Here is an 18870-nt window from a genome sequence, read left to right as displayed (position 1 = left end):
TCATTATTGTTAATAATTTTTAAGAACACATTAAAAGAGGACAAATTAGCGGGCTGGGGCTCAGCGGTAACACACTTGCCTGGCATGTGTGAAGCACTGGGTTCGATTCTCAGCACCACATATAAATAAATAAAATAAAAGTCGATCAACAACTAAAAAAATTTGAAAAAAAAAAAGGACAAATTAATTTAATCAATGCCATGCAGTCAGTTTTCATGAAAGAAGCAGAGTTAAGAGCACAAAAATGGACAGACGCTCAGGAAAAGTAATTGTATGGTATATATAACATAGTACCTTTTTTTTTTTTTTAATACCAAGAATTGAATCCAGAGTGCTTTACCACTTAGCTACATCCCCAGCCCTTTCTTTTACTTTAAGACTGGGTCTCACTAAATTGCTTAGGGCTTCCCTAAGTTGCTGAGGCTGACCTCAAACTTGCAATACTCCTCAGCTGCTGACATTACAGGTGTACACCACCACACCCGGCTGGCACCATTTTTTAAGTGAATATTTTATGTATATTCAGCCAGATGCAGTAGCACTGTCGATAATCCTAGTTACACATGAGGCTGAGGAAAGAGGATCACAAGTTCAAGGCCAGTATCAGCAACTTAGTGAGGCCCTAAGCAACATAGCGAGACCCAGTTTCAAAATGAAAAAAACAAAGGGCTGGAGAAGTAGTTCAGTGGTAATGGGCCCCTGGGTTAAATCCCAGTACAAAAACAATAATAAAATAATGTATATTCAGCACCCATGTGTTGGAATTGGTATAATATGTAATCTATAAGCAAATAAATACACACATGTATGTGTTCATGCATATGTAAATGATTATACATATAAAAAGCCTGGAAAGACCTCCAAAATACCAAATTAATATCAGTGGTTCTCAGGGAGGAATTAGAGGAGACTGGCATTTCCTAAATTGTAAGATTTTATACTCTTTGAAAATTTTCAACAGATTTGTTCATTATTTTAAAACTTAAGAACCACCTGCACATGGTACAATGAACACAACCATCTACCTTCTTCCCTTCCCAAAACACCACTAAAATAATAGCAAATACATTTAAAAAGGCAGATACTCACAGAAAATAGGACAGAAGATGACAGATAAGATGTCAACAAAGTTTACGTAATTAATGAAAAAGTAGGTAGGCAAGTGGCAACTGAGTTACCAAATCAGAAAAGGCAGAGAACTGAAATGACATAGGACTAAGAGGCATCTGGAAGGAAGGAGCCAGGATTATATGAAGAGAGGATTATATCAGAAGTTGTTAGGTTCCTAGGTTTTGTTCACCCAAGTCAAGACTCAGTTTCTCTCTGGAGAGGCTGAACCAGAGAAGCGCCAGATTCTAGACGACTAGGCAAAGCTCTGGAGACATTCCCTAAACTGAGAGTTGACATAATAAACAATGAAACTCTACTCCCTTTCCCTGCGTGCAGCCATGCTCCCACTTAAGTCCATCCCATATCAGGAGGAATTCAGAGGATTCATCTACTCTGGGGAAAACTGATCTTAATCTAGGAAAAAGGCCTTCAGAGATGCTGACAGTTGAAAGTTCCCCAATGAAATCTCCTAAATTCTGCCTCCAAAGCCTGAGGAAACCCTGGATTTATAAGTACAAACACATAAAACCAATTAGCTTTTTAAAATCTTTAAATATGAACATACTTAGAGAACAAATATTTCCATTCTCTCATTTAAGTTTCAGAAATTGAGGCCCATATCCAGGTGTGGTGGTACAGGCCAGTAATCTCATCAATTCTGAAGGGTGAGGCAGGAGGATTTCAAGTTTGAGGCCTGCATCAGCAACTTATGGAGGCCCTAAACAATTCAGCAAGACCCCGTTTCAAAAATTAATAATAATAAAAATTTAAAAACACAAATTGAGGCCCAAAACTATACCTTATCCTCAGATCAGACAATGAGGGTCAGGGATAGAATCAAAACTCAGGTCTCCTAAATTCTAGTTCAATATTTTGTTCTCTATAACCCGTACCACTCAAGAGAAAAGAAATGAAAAAGAGCATGTGAACGTTTTAAAGCTATAACCATAGTATGGTAGAACTAGCTGTCACTGGCTAAACCAACATGAACCACCAAGCTCCTACATCTTCACTAGTATCCCCTACAAAGGGTGGAACAATTTTCATTCCCAACCTCCTCTATAGCTAAAGATAGTCCATGACAAAGCTCTGGCCAATGAGGCAGAAACAGAATGCAGCCAGGGACTTCTAGAAGTTTTTTTTTTTTTCCTGATAAAAGACAGATCAAAATGACAACACTATTTGTCCTTCCCTGGAACAGTCATCCTGCAACTATGCAATGTCACCTGTGAGGACAAAGTGCCAATATGTTAAGGACAGTCAGCTACAAGTATAATAAAAGTTGAGTACTTGCATTTTTTTTTTTTTTGAGAGCGGGATTGAACCCATGGGCACTCAATCACTGAGCCACATCCCTGGCCCAATTTTTATTTTGAGACAGGGTCTAAGTTGCTTAAGGTATCACTAATTTGATGAGGCTGGACCTGAACTTGTGATCCTCCTGCCTTAGCCTCCCAAGTTGCTGGAATTACGGGCATGTACCACCATGCCCAGCTAAAAGTTGAATCTTTGATGGTATCCTTGAACAGTTAAACCAATACCAGTAACTGCCAATTCCAAATTGCTTGTGAAAAAAAGCAAATCTCAATTTGCTTAATAAGACACTTTAAGTCAGACTCTCAGAGTCAAAAGCATTCTCAATGGCTGCCAATTCTCCCTCTGAAACACACCCTATATATGGGCCCTTCTCCCCACCCCCACTGCCTCCTGCTCAGTGTTCCTGACTCTGTGATTCCTCTTATACCTCCTTCTTCCCACTGCAGTTAAATTGACTGTAACCAAAAATCATAGCAGTGGGTGGTGGCGATCTATGCAAAGAACAGTATATTATAAACATGTGTAGTGTACATATATAATCATACATACATATATATGTGTGTACACACACACACACACACACACACGTATGTGTATAATGTATAGCATATGACAGGAGATCACTCTTCATTAAAATTTCACTTCTCTTGCCCATGCCAGGTTTTTCCTCAGATTCTTCCCAAGATCAAGTCCATCTGTCAGTCTCACCAATGCCCTAAATGAGCTCTTCTCCTTGGCAACAGTTTTTTTTTCCAGAAAGGTAACAGCCATCCTAGTTCATTTTGTTCACCTGGTTCACTCCTCTAGGGATTTATCCAGTCAACTAATATGCATGAGTTACCCTCACATCACATGCTTACATTAGGTAATATTCCAGCTCCAGGAGGCTGGGGAGGCACGGTGGAAGAACGTAATAATATATGACATAATAAAGTACGTAGAAGCTAGTATGAAGTTAAAACCTAGACTGAGTTCAACAGAAATGTGTTATTCTGAGCTAACACTACCTGGCTTTAGAGGGAAATACTCTTCCAAAAGTCATTCGAATCCACAAATACAAGAACTTTCTGGTCACACATCTGAAAAAAGGAAAGAAAAGACATGTACATGTTATAACTGTTTGGTTAATGAGAAGAAACCTTTAAGGTCCCAGGAGAAGGGACACTAATATGACTCAAAAGGAAATATCATAGCTAATCTTGCATCAAACAGAACATAGGAGACAAATTTATAAAGCTAAAGTCAAGAATTTTTTATTGGTACATAACTAATTAAACAAAATGTAGTTTCTTTGTGGCATTTTGGTATATTCATAAAACATAAATTTGATCAATTTCACTCCCCAATACTTCCCCTTACTTCCTCCCCCTTCTTGATCATCTTTTATCCTATGGGGCTCCTTTCTTTCCTGATATCCTCCTCCCTCCCCCTTCTTTTCCCACTAGCTTGTACATATGAGATACAACATAAGAGTATTTGTCTTTTCTAAGTCTGGCTTCTGACTTATTTCACCTAATATGATGCACTCCAGTTCCACCTACTTTTCTGCAAATAATTTTGTTTCTATTAAGGCTGAATAAAACTCCATTGATTATATATACCACATTTTGTTAATCCACTTGTCTGTCGATGGATACCTAAGCTGATGACATAATTTGTCTAAAGATGTTGTGCATTTGTATTATTATTGACCATTTGTACTTAGTCTTTTGAAAAAAGTGTTCAGTTGTTCAGTTCATTTGCCCATTTACTGAATGTGTTTCTTGTCTCTTGGTGTTTTCTTTATATATATATTTATTTATTCTGGATATTAATCCTCTGTCAGAAGAGAAGCTGAAAAAGATATGCTCAATTCTATGAGTTCTCTCTTCATGCTACTGTTTCTTTTGCTGTGCAGAAGCTTTTTAATTCGATGCTTTCCCATTTATTGACACTTGCTATTATTTCCTGAGCTACAGGAGTCCTATTTAGGAAGTCACCACCTGGATCTATAAATGGATGTATTTCTCCTATGTTTTCTTCTAATAGTTGCAAAGTTACTGGTCTTATGCCTAGATCTTTAATCCACTTTGAGTTGACTTTTGTACAGGGTGAGAGCTAAGAATCTAGTTTCATTCTTCCAAATATGGATATCCAGTTTTCCTTGCACCGTCAAAGAGACTATTCTATGACATATCTTTTTGGCATCTTTGTCAAAAATTAAATGTCTGTGGATATGTTGGTTTGTCTTCTCTTCTATTCCATTGGTTTATGTGTCTGTTTTTATGCCAGTACGGTGCTGTTTTTGTTACTATGGCTCTATAGTATAATTTGAAACTGGGCATTAAGATGCCTCCAGCTTCTCCCTTTTTTGCACAGGATTGCTTTGGCTATTCTGGGTCTTCTGTTTTTCCATATGAATTCCAGGGTTGTTTTCCCTAGTTCTCTGAAGAATATCATTGCTATTTTGATGGGGATTACACTAAATCTATAGACCATTCTTGGAAATATGTCCATTTTCATAATATTAATTCTGCCTATTCATGAGCACAGGAGATGGTCCCATCTTCTAATATCTTCTTCGATTTAATTTTTCAGTGTTGTGTAATGTTCCTTACAGAGGTCTTTCACTCCCTAGGTTAGATTTATTCCTAGGTATTTTTTTGTTGAAGCTCTTGTAAATGGAATGTTTTCCTGCTTTCTTTCTCAGTAGATTCATTATTGGTATATACAAAAGCTATCAATTTTTGTATGTTGATTTTGTATCCTGCCAATTTGCTGAATTTTTTTTTTAATCAGCTCTACAAGTCTTCTAATGGATATCCAGTTTTCCTTGCACCATCAAAGAGGCTATTCTAAGACATATCTTTTTGGCATCTTTGTCAAAAATGGAAAAAAAAAAGTCTTCTAATGGAACCTTTGGAGTCTTCTAAATATAGGATAAAAACTCAAGCAGATTATTTTTAAAAAACGCTTTGATTATAATGTATTTTGCCAATGAAGAAATGAAGACTTCAAAGTTGAAGAAAAGTCATAATTGTTTTGTTCATATTATCCTTGTTCCCTAAAATGCCTAACAAATGTACACTTATCCTGGACTTTCCCTAACTCAAACAAAGTGAGGAGCTAGGTACTCTCAGCACTCTGTTCAAATGCCTTGTGTAATGTTATTCCATATCACAGCAATCAGCTCAGAGTATGTCTGTCATTCCCTCAGCAATTGGAGCCCTTGAGAGCAGGGACTATACCTTATAGTAATCCTAGTAGCTAGTGCAATGCCTCTACAGACACAACAAAAGTTGGTTTGGAACATGCTTCCTCCTTTCATCTTACTCCTTTTTGAAAAAACAATATTAATTTATATTAGTTATTGATGGACCTTTATTTATTTGTTTACATGTGGTGCTGAGAATCAAACCCAATGCCTCACATGCTAGGCAAGTGCTCTACCACTGAGCCACAGTCACAGCCCTGACATATTCTTACATTATTCTTCAAGATTCAGCTTAAACTCTGCTTCTCCAGAAAGTCACTGCTGGCTTTACTAATGTGGTTATTCTTGCCATGTGTGCCTTCTCTGCTCATAGTTCTTATCACATTTTATTTTTATGGCTTAACCTGATTTTAAACTTTTATAAGTTCAGGTTTTGGAATATAGCATAACACCTGGCAGAGTAGACACTTAGTAAATTTTTGTTTAATGAATAAATGATGCCTTTAATACCTAACAAAGAATAGCAGAAAATGAGCTGGGCACAGTGGTACACACCTGTAATCCCAGGAGCTCAGGACACTGAGGCAGAAAGATTTCAGGTTTGAGGCCAGCCTCAGCTTAGTGAGACTATAAGCAACCTAGTAAGAACCTGTGTCAAAATAAAAGGGGTTGGTGATGTAGCTCAGTGGTTAAGCACCCCTGGATTCAATCTCTGGTACCAAAAAAAAACATAGAAAATAATCATTCTTCATGGGCTATATTTAGATTTTTTTCTTGAAGAATCATAACTTATACTTTGTGGTCCACAATTGGAGAACATGACTGAAAACAATGACAGATGTTATGCTGCACGTTTCTAAATATCCTTTTTACTGAACATTTCAATAGGAAGAGCAGGCATCACGTTCTCCAACTAATTGACATAGAAAAATAAAAATCATTCCCTCACTTCAGCAAAGAAGGAAGAACTAATGAGAAGTCCCTATAGGGAAGTGAAGACTCAAGCACACCTGATGTGGAGTTCTCTCAAGCGGCCCCGTCGGATCCAAGACTGTGAGGCATGATACTGTACTGGCCGACTAGTTCCAGGCAACTCTCTCTGGATCCCAGAGAAGGCAGAAGACTTTTTGATGGATAGTGCCTTTGGAGAATAAGGCTTTTTAATTGAGCCATCCCTAAGAGACCTTAAATTTGAGAAATAGAGAAGAGAAAAAAATTATCACTGTATGTTTTTTTAAATAGAAGCAAAATTAAATAGTAAATTCACTGAGACTAATTACAATGACTCAAGAACAATAAGATTCCACATCTCCAACAGAAGTAACTGGAAACCAGCCAGGCACAGAACTCTGCATGCCTGTAATCCTAGCAACTCAGAAGGCTAAGGCAGGATTATCACAAATTCAAGGCCAACCTCAACAACTTAGCAAGACCCTGTCTTAAAATAAAAAATTAAAAAAGGGCTGGGGATATAATTGACTGGTAAAATGTCCCTGGGTTCCACCCCCAGTACAAAAAAAGAAAAAAAAAAGAAATATCTGGCAAGCACTGGAGGTTGGTACTCCTGGTTGGGCTCTAGGCAAGAAATACAAAACATAATAGTACACTAGAGTAATTAGGTCTAACACACTTTTTAGGAAAAATTTCCAGATAATATCAAATATGAAACCACATACTTTTAATAAACACTAATTTTTTTGGGGGGGGCAGTGCTAGGAACTGAACTCAAGGTGCTTTGCCACTAAGCTACATCCTCCATACACTTTATATATATATATACACACATATGTACTTCTGTGTGTATGTATGTATATATATATAAATATATGTACATATACACACAAACATACACACACATGTATTTTTTTTGTAACAGGAATTGAACCCAGAGATGCTTTACCAATGAGCTACATTTCCAGTCCTTTTTATTTTTTGATATAAGGTTTTACTAAGTTGCTTAGGGCCTTGCTAAACTGCTAGGCTAGCTTCAAACTTGCAATACTCCTGCCTCAGTCTCCTAAATTGCTGGAATTACAGGTTTGCACCATGGCACCAAGCTATTATTTTATATTTTTGAGATAGGATCTTACTAAATTGCCAAAGATGTCCTTAAACTTGCAGATCTTCCCACCTCGGCTTCCCAAGGTGTATATGCCACTGTGCCCAGTCAAATTTCTAACGTTTAATCCTGTCTGAAAAACATTAAGGAATCAACTAAGGCAGGGATTGGAATTGTGTTGTGTTGGATAGGAATTGGAGATAGCGGCATGACCCTGTGATTTTCAAAAAAAAAAAAAAAAACATGTCAGACCTCTGCCCATAGGAAATACCTAGAAGCAATGATAATACATAAACAACAAGCATACCTAGAGACCAAATATAATTTTTTTTCCAAATTTTTTTAGTTGATATGGACACAATACCTTCCTTCCTTTCTTTCTTTCTTTATTTTTATGTGATCTAGGGATGGAACGCAGTGACTTACACATGCTAAGCAAGCACTCTACCTCTGAGCCATAACCCGAGCCTCCAAATATTATTTCTAAAATACCACTCTCTACTAGAAGAACCCCAGAGCTCCTTTGAGAAATGGCCAATTTCCAGGTCTGGAGCAAGGAAAATGCAAGATGAGAATGGAATCTTATTTGGTCCAAAAATAAGGAAGTATTCAAAGAATGATGGAAAGCTGGATACAGTGGTGCACACCGGTGATCCTAGTTACTAGGAAAACTGAGGTAGGATGATCCCAAGCTCACAGACAGCCTCAGAAACTTAGTAAAATTCTGTCTCAAAATAAAAATAAAAAAGGAGTGGGGATGTAACTCAGTGGTAGAGCATCCCTGAGTTCAATCCCCAGTACTCCCCAAAACAAAAAACAGAAACAAGTAAACAATGATGGAAAAATATCAAAAGGACACAGGAGCCAGCCTGAAAGACCACTGGCCAGATCTGGAACAATCTGAAAAGTAACGGATTAAAAACCAATTAATAAAATTGGAATCCATAAGTTAATACTGATATAAATAAATAAATACATGGGGGTAGAATGGAAAACTATGCAGACTAATAGAAGGAAGGAGATAATTAGAAAATCATCATCTAGGAACCATCATACTAATAACTGATTTATAGAAGAATCATCAATGGATGCAAAAACAAGTTGGTGGCAGTTTTATAAGGAATACAATATTAACAGTCTCAAAAAAAAAAAAATACCTCTAGCTGGGCTTCCTGTTGTGCACCTGTAATCCCAGCTACAAGGCAAAGGATCAAAACCAGCCTGGGCTACACAGAAAGACCTTGTCTCAAAAAAAGAAAAAAAGATAGATGCATAATGTGAACAATGAATAATAATGAAGAGACACTAAAGAAATCCAATTTTAAAAATACAAAGAAACTCAATATGAAAAATATCCTCAAAAGGTAAGTGGTCCAGAGCTGGACACGGTGGCACATACCTATAATCCTAGTAGCTCTGGAGGCTGAGGCAGAAGGATTGTGAGTGCAAAGCCAGCCTCAGCAACTTAGCAAGGCTCTAGCAACTTAGCAAGACCTTGTCTCTAAAAAAAATATTTTAAAAAAACAGACTAAGAATGTGGCTCAGGAATTAAGTGCCCCTGGGTTCAATCCTGGGTACCAAACAAACAAACAAACAAATAAATAAATAAAAAGTAAGTAGTCTAGGCCAGGCATGGTTGATGGCACCTGTCTAAAGTCCCAGGGACTCAGGAGCCTTGTCTAAAGGTAAGTGTTCCAAACTCTTCAAAAACCTCCAGATCATGAAAGATAAGGAAAAATTAAGAAAAAATTCCAAACTGAAGGAGACTCATATATTGAAGATTAATTTCACTACTCATATCATTTGGGGTTTTTTTTAGTCTCTCTTTCTGTTGCTGTGGTAAAATAATAGAGAAAATAAATTTTAAGGATGAAAAGATCTATTTTGTCTCATGGGATAATTTGGTGCCATTATCCCAGCTAATGGCACTATGAGGTGGTGAAATTTTAGGAGGTATTGCCTACTTGAAGAAAGTTAGGTCAACTTTGTACCTTTGAAGGTTACATTGCGACCCCGGCCCCATCCTCTCTTATTGTCTCTTGTTGCAATGAGGTAAGCAGCTTTGCTCCCCAACATATTCCCCCACCATGATGTTCTGCTTTACCATAGACCAAAAAAGTCAATGGAGCCAACTGATTATGGCCTGAAACCATGAGCCAAAGTAAATCTTTCACCTTTAAAATTGTTTTTCTCAAGTATTTTGCTACAGCAACAGAAGCAAAGACTATAAAATCAAAATGCCATGTGTAGTCCTGGTTTGGATCCAGAATCAGAAAGGTTGTCTCACATTTGGTTGTTTTAATTTTCCATAAGTAACATGACTGGAACAACCAACCACAAGTTACTCTCAAATGAGGTATGTGTGTATTTATTTTTAATTCTCATTAGTCACAGTACTTATTGGTCTCACTTCAGAAACTAGCAATTACTAAAAAACTGCTTTTAAGAGAAATATAGAATACATAAATATAGAAATACAGAATTCCCTATATGTACCCTGTAAATAGTATATATTTGAAAAATTACTAAGTTATAGTGGCACATACCTGTAATCCCAGCCACTTGGGAAGTTGAAGAAGATTTCAAGTTGAAGGTCACCCTCAGCAACTTAATAAAGCCCTAAGCAACTTCGCGAGACCCTACTTCAAAAATAAAAAGGACTTGCTAGGTGTGGTGGCACAAGCCTGTAATCCCAGCTGCTCGGGAGGCTGAGGCAGGAGGACCATGAGTTCAAAGCTAACCTTGGCAAAAAGCAAGGTGCTTGGGGCTGGGAATGTGGCTCAAGTGGTAGCACGCTCGCCTGGCATGCGTGGGGCGCTGGGTTCGATCCTCAGCATCACATAAAAGTAAAATAAAGATGTTGTGTCCACCGAAAACTTAAAAAAAAATAAATATTAAAAAATTCTCTCTCTTTAAAAAAAAAAAAAAGCAAGGTGTTAAGCAACTCAGTAAGATCCTGTCTCTATATACAATACAAAATAGGGCTTGGGGATGTGGCTCAGTGGTTGAGTGCTCCTGAGTTCAATCCCCAGTAACCCAATAAATAAATAGCTAGATAAATAAATAAATAAGGACTGGGGATGTGACCCAGTGTCTCCCACCCCTGGGTTCAATTCACACTACCAAAAAATAAAAATAAAAAAGTAAAGTAAGGTAGGCAGTCAGGCGGTGGTGAGTGCTAAGGCCAGAGGATCACTTGAGCCCAGGAGTTCAACAAGCAAGAGCCTATCTCAGAAGGAAAACAAAACAAAAGGTAGAAGCATTATTCACAATATCCAAAAAGAAGAAACCCAAATGCCCATAAACGGATAAACAAAATACAGTACAGGCACACAATGGAATATAATTCAGCCATAAAAGAAGAATAAAGGGCTGGGAATGCATCTCAGTGGTAGACGCCATCCTTAACATGTAGGAGGCCCTGGTTCAATTCCCAGGACTAGCTGGAGATATAGCTCAGTTGACAGAGTGCTTGCCTAGCATGTTCAAGGTACTGAGTTCAATCCCCAGCACCACAAAAAAAAAAAAAAAAAAATTCCCAGAACTAGAAAAAAATAGATTGAAAACATTGATACATATTACAGCCTCAGTGAACCCTCAAATGAGTGAAATAAGCCAGACACAAAAAGATTAATATTGCATGGATACATCTGTATGAGGTACATAGAATAAATAAATTCATAGAAATAGAAAGTAGAGCCAGGTATGGTGGCACACACCTGTACTCCCAGCAGCTCTGGAGGCTAAAGCAGGAGATCAAAAATTCAAAGACAGGCTCAGCAAAACAAAGTGCTAAGCAACTTAGTGAGACCCTGTCTCTAAATAAAATACAAAATAGGACTGGGGATGTGGCTCAGTGGTCAAATACTCCTGAGTTCAATCCCTGGCACCTTACCTCCCGCAAAAAAAGAAATAGAAAGTAGAATAGACTGTACTGGGGCTAAGAAAAGAGAGGAATGGGGAGTTGTTATTTAAAGTATACAGGCTTTCTTTTCAGGATGAAGAAAAAGTTGTGGAAATGCATATTGGCAATGGTTATACAATATTGTGAAAAATATCAATGAACTGTCTACTTAAAAATGATTAAAATGGCAAAATTTATGTTATACGTAGTTTATCATAAATTTTTTTTAAAAATCTCTGGAAAAAAGTGAGGTAGGAGATTTGAGAAAAAAATAAAAGAATAGCTAGCAGTAATAAGTCAGGAAGGAAATAAAGTTAAAATGTTGTAGATTCCTATATTGTCTGAGAAAAAAGTAAGAATAATAATATTGACTTTTGAAAGGGTAAAGAGTAGTGCTGGAAATGTGGCTCAGTAGTAGAGTACTTGCCTAGCATGCATAATGCCTTTGCGGTTTTTCTATTGGTTGTGGGGATGGGGGTTATATTTTTTTTATTTTAGTACTGGGGATTAAACCCAGCGGGACTTTTATCACTGAGATATATCTCCAGTCCTTTTTATTTTGAAAGAGTTCTCACCAAGTTGCTTAGGGCCTCACAAAATTGCTGAGGCTGGCCTCAAACTTGTGATCCTCCTGCCTCAGCCTTCTGAGTCACTGGGATTAAAGGCCCATGGCACCACACCTGATAGGAGTTGTTTCAATGTCTAAAGTAGCCACTGAAAGAACAGAAAAAGAGCATGTAACTTCTACACTAAAAAAAAGTGGGAATATAAAAAAATATTTAACCCAAAAGTAGATAAGAAAGGAAATAACAAATAGAAAGTGCCAAATCAGGCTTTAAATTTAAACCCAAAATTTCTTTAAACATAAATAACTTAGAAGACCCAATTAAAGATAAAGATTGCAAGAGTAGATTTAAGCAGAATTTAACTATGGAATGTTTACAACAGACAATACAGAATTCTAAAACAAGAATACCTAAAAGAAGTCTGGGTACAGTGGGGTGGCTCAAGAGGCTCAAACAGGAGGATTGCAAGTTCATAGCCAGCCTCAACAATTTAGCAATGCCTTAAGGAACTCAGTGACACCCTGTCTCAAAATTTTTTAAAAAAGGGGAAGGGCTGGAGATGTAGTTCAGTGGTAAAGTATCCCTAGGTTAAATTACCAGAACCAAAAAAAAGGTAACTGGATGAAGAAAATAATCATCATTCAAATAAAGACCAAACAAGATATTTTAATATAAGAAAAAGGTTTTTTGGCAAATAGCATTACTAGAAATAAAAATGGTCTCTGCCTACTGTTGAATTCACTAGCAAATTAACAATTATATATTTATATGCATCCAACTGTACTGTCTCAAAATACAAAAAGCTAAAAATTAACTGAATTATAAAAACTAGGCAAATCATCATTCATATTGGGAGATCTTAAATTTAATAATAATTTATAAAACAAGCACACAAAAATTATTTTAATAATAATTAACATAATTATTAAAAATCCCCTAGTCTGAGAGTACAGCAGAGATAAAGAGCTTAGCAAGTATGAGGACCTGCGTTGGAGCACTAGCATCACTAACAGAAAAATAATAAAATAAAATTTCCTGATAGTTCAACATTGATAATCATATCACAGTTTGGTTCTGCCCTTTGCTTCTATAGTTATTCTGTGCCCTCCCCACAAGGGGGAAAAAAATTCAAATGAATCCAATTTAACCTCTACATTCAATTACCAATTTACAGACAAATACAGAGGACACAAGTATATTAAAATATTATATCAAAAAAGAACTCAAATATTATATATAACTGAAATGCACTAATAAAAACAAAACTAAAAAAAAACCTCACAAAATACCACTATATACCCACTATATACCACTATGCACTCATCAGAATAGCTAAACTTAAAAAGACTGACAATATCATGTGTTGATAAGAATGTGGAGTAACTGGAATTTTCCTATATTACTGGTGGAAAAATAAAATAATAAAACCATTTTATTAAAAAAAATAATAATAAAAAATATACAAACATTTTATACACACACACACACACACTGTCATATTTCTCAGTGCCTCAGAAGGCTAAGGCAGGAGGAAGAAAAGTTTGAGGCCAGGGCTGGGGAATAGCTCAGTGGTAGAACACTTGCCTAGTCCTGGGTTCAATCCTTAGCACCACAAAAAAAAAAAAAAAGGTTGAGTAGGTTAAAAGTTTAAAGCCAGCCTCAGCAACTTGGTGAGACCCTGTCTCCAAAGGAAAAAAAAAATTTATATATACACATACATACACACACACACTATATTTTGTATTTTATTTAGAGACAGGGTCTGAGTTGTGCCTTTGCTAAGGCTGGCTTTGAACTCTCTATCCTCCTGACTCAGCCTATATATATATATATATATATATAGAGAGAGAGAGAGAGAGAGAGAGAGAGCGTGCGCGCGCACACGCACGTGCTGAGGATGTAGCTCAGTGGTAAAAACATCCTGGGTTCAACCCTTAGTACTGGGGAAAAAAAAAATACACATAGAGGAATGTAATCAGTAAAATACAAATTGTGGAAAGTGCCACAAGACAAATAATTCTCTAGTAATTCATTTCAAGGGAACCTACATATTAAAAGAAATCTACACCACTTTTCTACACGCATGGTAATTGGTGGGTCTGCTTCTGCTCCACACTCTTTGCAGTTAGGGCAATTAGTCAGCCCAATTTATTTAGTTTCTTGGAAAAAATCAGCCTATGCAATCACCCTAAGTGCTGTTGATTCAAATCTGGTTACTTTTGGAAGGGCAACAAAAGCTTTGGCAGTCTGGTCTTCAAAAACAGTATTCTTCCTCACCATGTGTTACTATATGGCTTATGGTTAACAGGAAAACCACTCATATGCATAACCTATAAAGAATATTACAGTTTCCAGGTAAAGAGTAGAACAACAGAAATACATCAAGATTTGGAGTAAAAAACAAAAAGAAAATCCTGATTCTATGAGACATGTAAGGACTACAACAAATCACATTATTCTCTCTATCCAATGTTCCTCACTTGTAAGTAGAGACAGAATTGCACACATTGTGGGAATCAAAGGAGATAATGAATTCCACAGTATAAAGAAGATATCTCTTTACTATTCATATACTTGGATCTTTAAGGTGTGCTGACTGACAGGCTTGCTCCCACAGGTATAGCCTCATATACTTGTAGAACCATAACAGAATATGTTGCCAGGCACAGTAGTATATTCCTGCAATCCCAGTGACTGAAGAGACTGAGGCAGGAGGATCACAAGTTCAAGGCCAGCCTGGGAACTTTGCGAGATCATGTCTAAAACTGAAAAAGGGCTTGAGAAGTAGTTCAGTGGTAGAGAGTCCTTAGGTTCAATCCCAGTACTGGGGCATGGGGCGGGGCGGGGGAATCCTCAAAATATATTAGAAAACTAAATCCAACAATGTATACAAGCAATATACCATATAAACACCATGAACAAGTGGGGTTTATCCCAGGAATACAAATATGGTTTAATTTCCCCCAAAAAAAGTTTTTTTGTGGGGGGGGGACAGTGGGGACAAGATCTTACTGTGTTGCCCAATCCTCTTGCCTCAGCCTCTCGGTTTGTGTCCAGCTAATGGAAGAAAGAACAGGGGACAGGAAGTGCAATAACCCCCTCAGCATGGTAAAAGGTTAATGGAAGTATTCTTTCTTCCTTTCTGCTGTAGGATGGGCAGGTTGCTGTACAAGCACGTTGTTCATAAAACCTGGGAAGATGGTGCTGGTCCTAGCCACACATTACTTCAGACACAAAGCTGTCATTGTAAAGAACATTGATGATGGCACATCAGACTGTCCCTACAGTCATGCTCTGGTGGCTAGACAGCTGCCTCGGGCAAGAAGAAAACTGTCAAAAGGTCAAAGATCAAGAGAATCTTAATTTAGGCTGAAAGTGACCAAACAAAAGCAGAAGAAAGATAAAAGAGTCAGCCAATCTTGATGTAATAACCTTTAACCTCAGGAAAATCATCCTCACTTCTATTTATAATTAGATTTTCTTTTAATGTATGTGGGTATGTATATGGTGTTAGGGATTGAACCCAAGCCCTTGCACATGCTAAGCAAGTGCTCTATCACTGAGCTATATCCCCAACCTCAAAATTATAATTTTAATTATGGATACTTCCACGTTTAAAATATTTTTTGACTATGACATAATGTGTGAAATGTGCATTACAGTATAGATGAAAAGCTCAAAATATCAATGAAAAAAAATTCCTTGCCCATATTTTCTATCTAATCACTCATGATTTAAGAATTTTTATTGTTTATTATTTTTACACTCAAAATGCTTACAAATCTTTATATGGAACCGTAATTTCAGTTACCTTTTTGGTCATGTTGTATCACTCACCTGGAATCAACCTTCTTCTCCATTCTCTCCTTAATTTCTTCTGATAAAAAATTCAACCAGTGGCTTGATATATACTTCTTAATTAGCAGAATACTCATGAATCAGTTTTTTATATTCCCCATCTAACTACAAAAGAAAGACCAATAAAAAGACTAAATTATCTGCAAATTCATGGGAATCAACATGTCTGAACAGCTACCTACTAGATGCTAGTCTCCCACCCCTCTCCTTAATTCAACACTAGGTGAGCATGGAAAAATCTCAGACTTAAAAACACCGTTTACAAACATTAAAACACCCCTGGGGTTCAATCCCCAGTAACCCCCCCTCCCAAAAAAAAAGTCTTCTGATAGGTGTTTTGGGTTTGTTTTTGTTTTTTTAGTACCAGGAATTGAACTCAGGGGCACTTAACCACTGAGCCACATCTTCAGCCCTATTTTGTATTTTATTTAGAGACAGGGTCGCACTGAATTGCTTGGGGCCTCACTAAGTTGCTGAGGCTAGCTTTGAACTTGAGATCCTCCTGTCTCAGCCTCCGGAGTGGCTGAGATTACAGGTGTGTGCCACCATGTCCATTCATCTTCAGGTAGGTTTTTATCAGCAGTAGATACTTAATGTGCAGTTTTCATTTTCAATTTGTAATCACTTCTACCAAAAGCATTCATTATAAACTGAATAAACAAAATGCTTTTTATTTCTTAGTACAAAGAATGGGTTATGGGTTGAATTAGGTTCCCCAAAATGCTGATATCCCAAACCCCAATATCTGTGAATGTGACTATATAACAGGGTCTTTGCAGGTGTAAGAGATATATGAACTCATACTAATTTATAACTTAATTTAAGAGTAGAGTAGGCCCTTAATGCACTATGACTGGTGTCCTTATAAAAAAAGAAGAGACAAAGAACAGATATACTTAAAAGAGGAGAATTCTATGTGATGAAGAAGGTAGAGACTGGAGTAATGTGCCTACAAGCCAGGGAAGTTACTATCAGAAGCTAACAGAAAAACAGAAGAGTTCCCCTAGGCTTCAGAGAAAGGACAACACCTTGATTTCTGGTTTCTGGCCTCCAGAACTGTGAGAGAATCAACTTCTGTTTTATTTTATTTATTTATTTTTGTATGTAGTGGGAATTGACCCAGGGGTGCTCTACCACTGAGCTATATCCACAGTCTTTTTTATTTTTTATTTTGAGATAGGGTCTCACGGTTGCCCAGGCTAGCCTCAAACTTACAATCATCCTGCCTCAGCCTTCTGGGTCACTGGAATTATAGGCATATGCCACCATGCCCAACAATTTCTGTTGTTTTAAACTACCCAGTTTGTCCTAGCTGGTTACAACAGCCCTAGGAAACAAATGTAAGAAGTCAAGACTGAGAACTAAGATTTCAGTATATAGTGGAGGCTACCTAAAATGGTTACCATGTCTTACACTTAGTAACTTTGATGGATTTATAGTAAGATATCAAAAAATTACCCAGAAAGAAGTTTACCCATACAAGAACAGTCTTTACTGACATCAAACCTGATGTCTTCCCTTTCCCCTGCAGCCTCTGCCCGGAGTAGTATCTGCTGCACAGCTCCAGACACGTGCAGAGTGGCCAGCTATGGACTTAAGGCAGATGTGACTCCAGGTGTGCATGGTCACCAGACACTGGATCTTGGAAGACCGCCATTAAAGCCTCACTTTTGTACTTCCTGTCTCTGAGTCCATTCTTTGGGACTAGGCAACAGGATGACTTGAAATTAGGACATTCTTCACTCTCCAGAAGAGAAGAAATAGTGACAGGTGAACAGTGTATACGTGGAGTTTTCAGATAACTTCACCTGAATGAGAAATCTGTCTTCATCAGGACCTCAGACATCTGACAGTTTTGTGGCACACCAAGATAACAAATTTATATCCTGATGTCTTAAGAAGATGAAGTAAAACATTCAAGTAGTTTTCGGTGCGTTTTTTTGTTTTTTAAATCCCTTTCTCTTTTTATTCTTTTCACATGCTTCAATAGACACTGGAATTAGATTGGCAGGTTTATTGCTCTATGAATATCCAAGCTGCTAACTGTCATAGGTAGCAATCAACACAAGTACTGGCCAAAAAACAAAACAAAACCTATGTCCTACTGTTTCTTCTCTCTCTCTCTCTCTCTCTCTTTCTCTCTCTCACTCAAGTCTAACTAAGTTGCTTAGGTCCTCAAAAAGTTGAGTCTGGCTTTGAACTTGCAATTCTGCCTTAGCCTCCAAATCATTGAGATTATAGGTATGTACCACTGTGCCCAGCTGACCTAGTGTTTCTGATGCCACACTCCAAGTAACAGTGACAACCTTTAGTGACTATATCTGAAAATTAACTAAATTGAAGTATTCAAATAGGGAATTGTGAAATATTGCTATAATAAATGGGCCACATTGCCTTGGGTTGATGTCTTAATGATTATGTGCAATGTCCACTGTGGTCAAAGGATTCTCTTTAGTTAGACCAACATTCTAACTACTTGTATGTGTCTGCCTTCTCCACATTAAAAATACAGACTCCATGAAAACAATAATTGTATCTGACAATAATCCTATCTGATCTTGTCTCCATTATATCTCCAGCATCTAAATTAATGTCTGGAATCTCACAGGTGAGATATACAAACATGGAAAAAGACTAAGGCATAAGTCTATCCTCAATAGAGACACTTATGAACTTACTCTGTAAGTTGAAAAACACATAATGATAATTAGGCAAGGATTATTCCCAGTTACACATGACCTCCTAAAATGATAGTGAAGGATAAATTTGATTCAGCCAACTCAATGTCTAAGTATATGCCAAAGAGAACTAAAAATATGTCCACACAAATATAATGGAAAGATGAACAAAGTGTGGTATATCC

At 37.2% G+C, this 18870-nt stretch overlaps 2 protein-coding genes across 9 annotated transcripts in view; one reads left to right on the top strand and one right to left on the bottom strand.

Moving 5' to 3' along the window:
* Pisd (phosphatidylserine decarboxylase) overlaps positions 1 to 17955 on the top strand; it is a 121999-nt gene extending 104044 nt beyond the window's left edge. For 4 of the 8 annotated variants that reach the window (XM_027953458.3, XM_071615549.1, XM_071615542.1 and 1 more), the window contains one exon: positions 15301 to 15625. In XM_027953458.3, coding sequence (XP_027809259.2) covers positions 15301 to 15512 — 212 coding nt within the window. In that variant the 3' untranslated portion in view covers positions 15513 to 15625. Of the gene's footprint in view, positions 1 to 15300; positions 15628 to 17538 lie in introns of those variants that run through there. The other 4 variants (XM_071615522.1, XM_071615567.1, XM_071615531.1 and 1 more) reach the window with 4 other exon arrangements.
* The window catches only part of Sfi1 (SFI1 centrin binding protein), a 75504-nt gene that overhangs the window by 54084 nt on the left and 2550 nt on the right, over positions 1 to 18870 (bottom strand). The window contains exons 2-4 of the mRNA XM_027953449.2: positions 15987 to 16112; positions 6631 to 6804; positions 3435 to 3506 (exon numbers count right to left, since the gene is read on the bottom strand). Of these exons, the coding sequence (XP_027809250.2) occupies positions 3435 to 3506; positions 6631 to 6804; positions 15987 to 16084 (344 nt within the window). The 5' untranslated portion in view covers positions 16085 to 16112. The remainder of the gene's footprint in view (positions 1 to 3434; positions 3507 to 6630; positions 6805 to 15986; positions 16113 to 18870) is intronic.

The sequence above is a fragment of the Marmota flaviventris genome, chromosome 1, assembly GCF_047511675.1.
Source record: "Marmota flaviventris isolate mMarFla1 chromosome 1, mMarFla1.hap1, whole genome shotgun sequence".
Taxonomy (NCBI): Eukaryota; Metazoa; Chordata; class Mammalia; order Rodentia; family Sciuridae; genus Marmota; species Marmota flaviventris.
The sequence above is the reverse complement of the archived record's forward strand: the minus strand, read 5'-3'. Positions and strand labels throughout refer to the sequence as shown.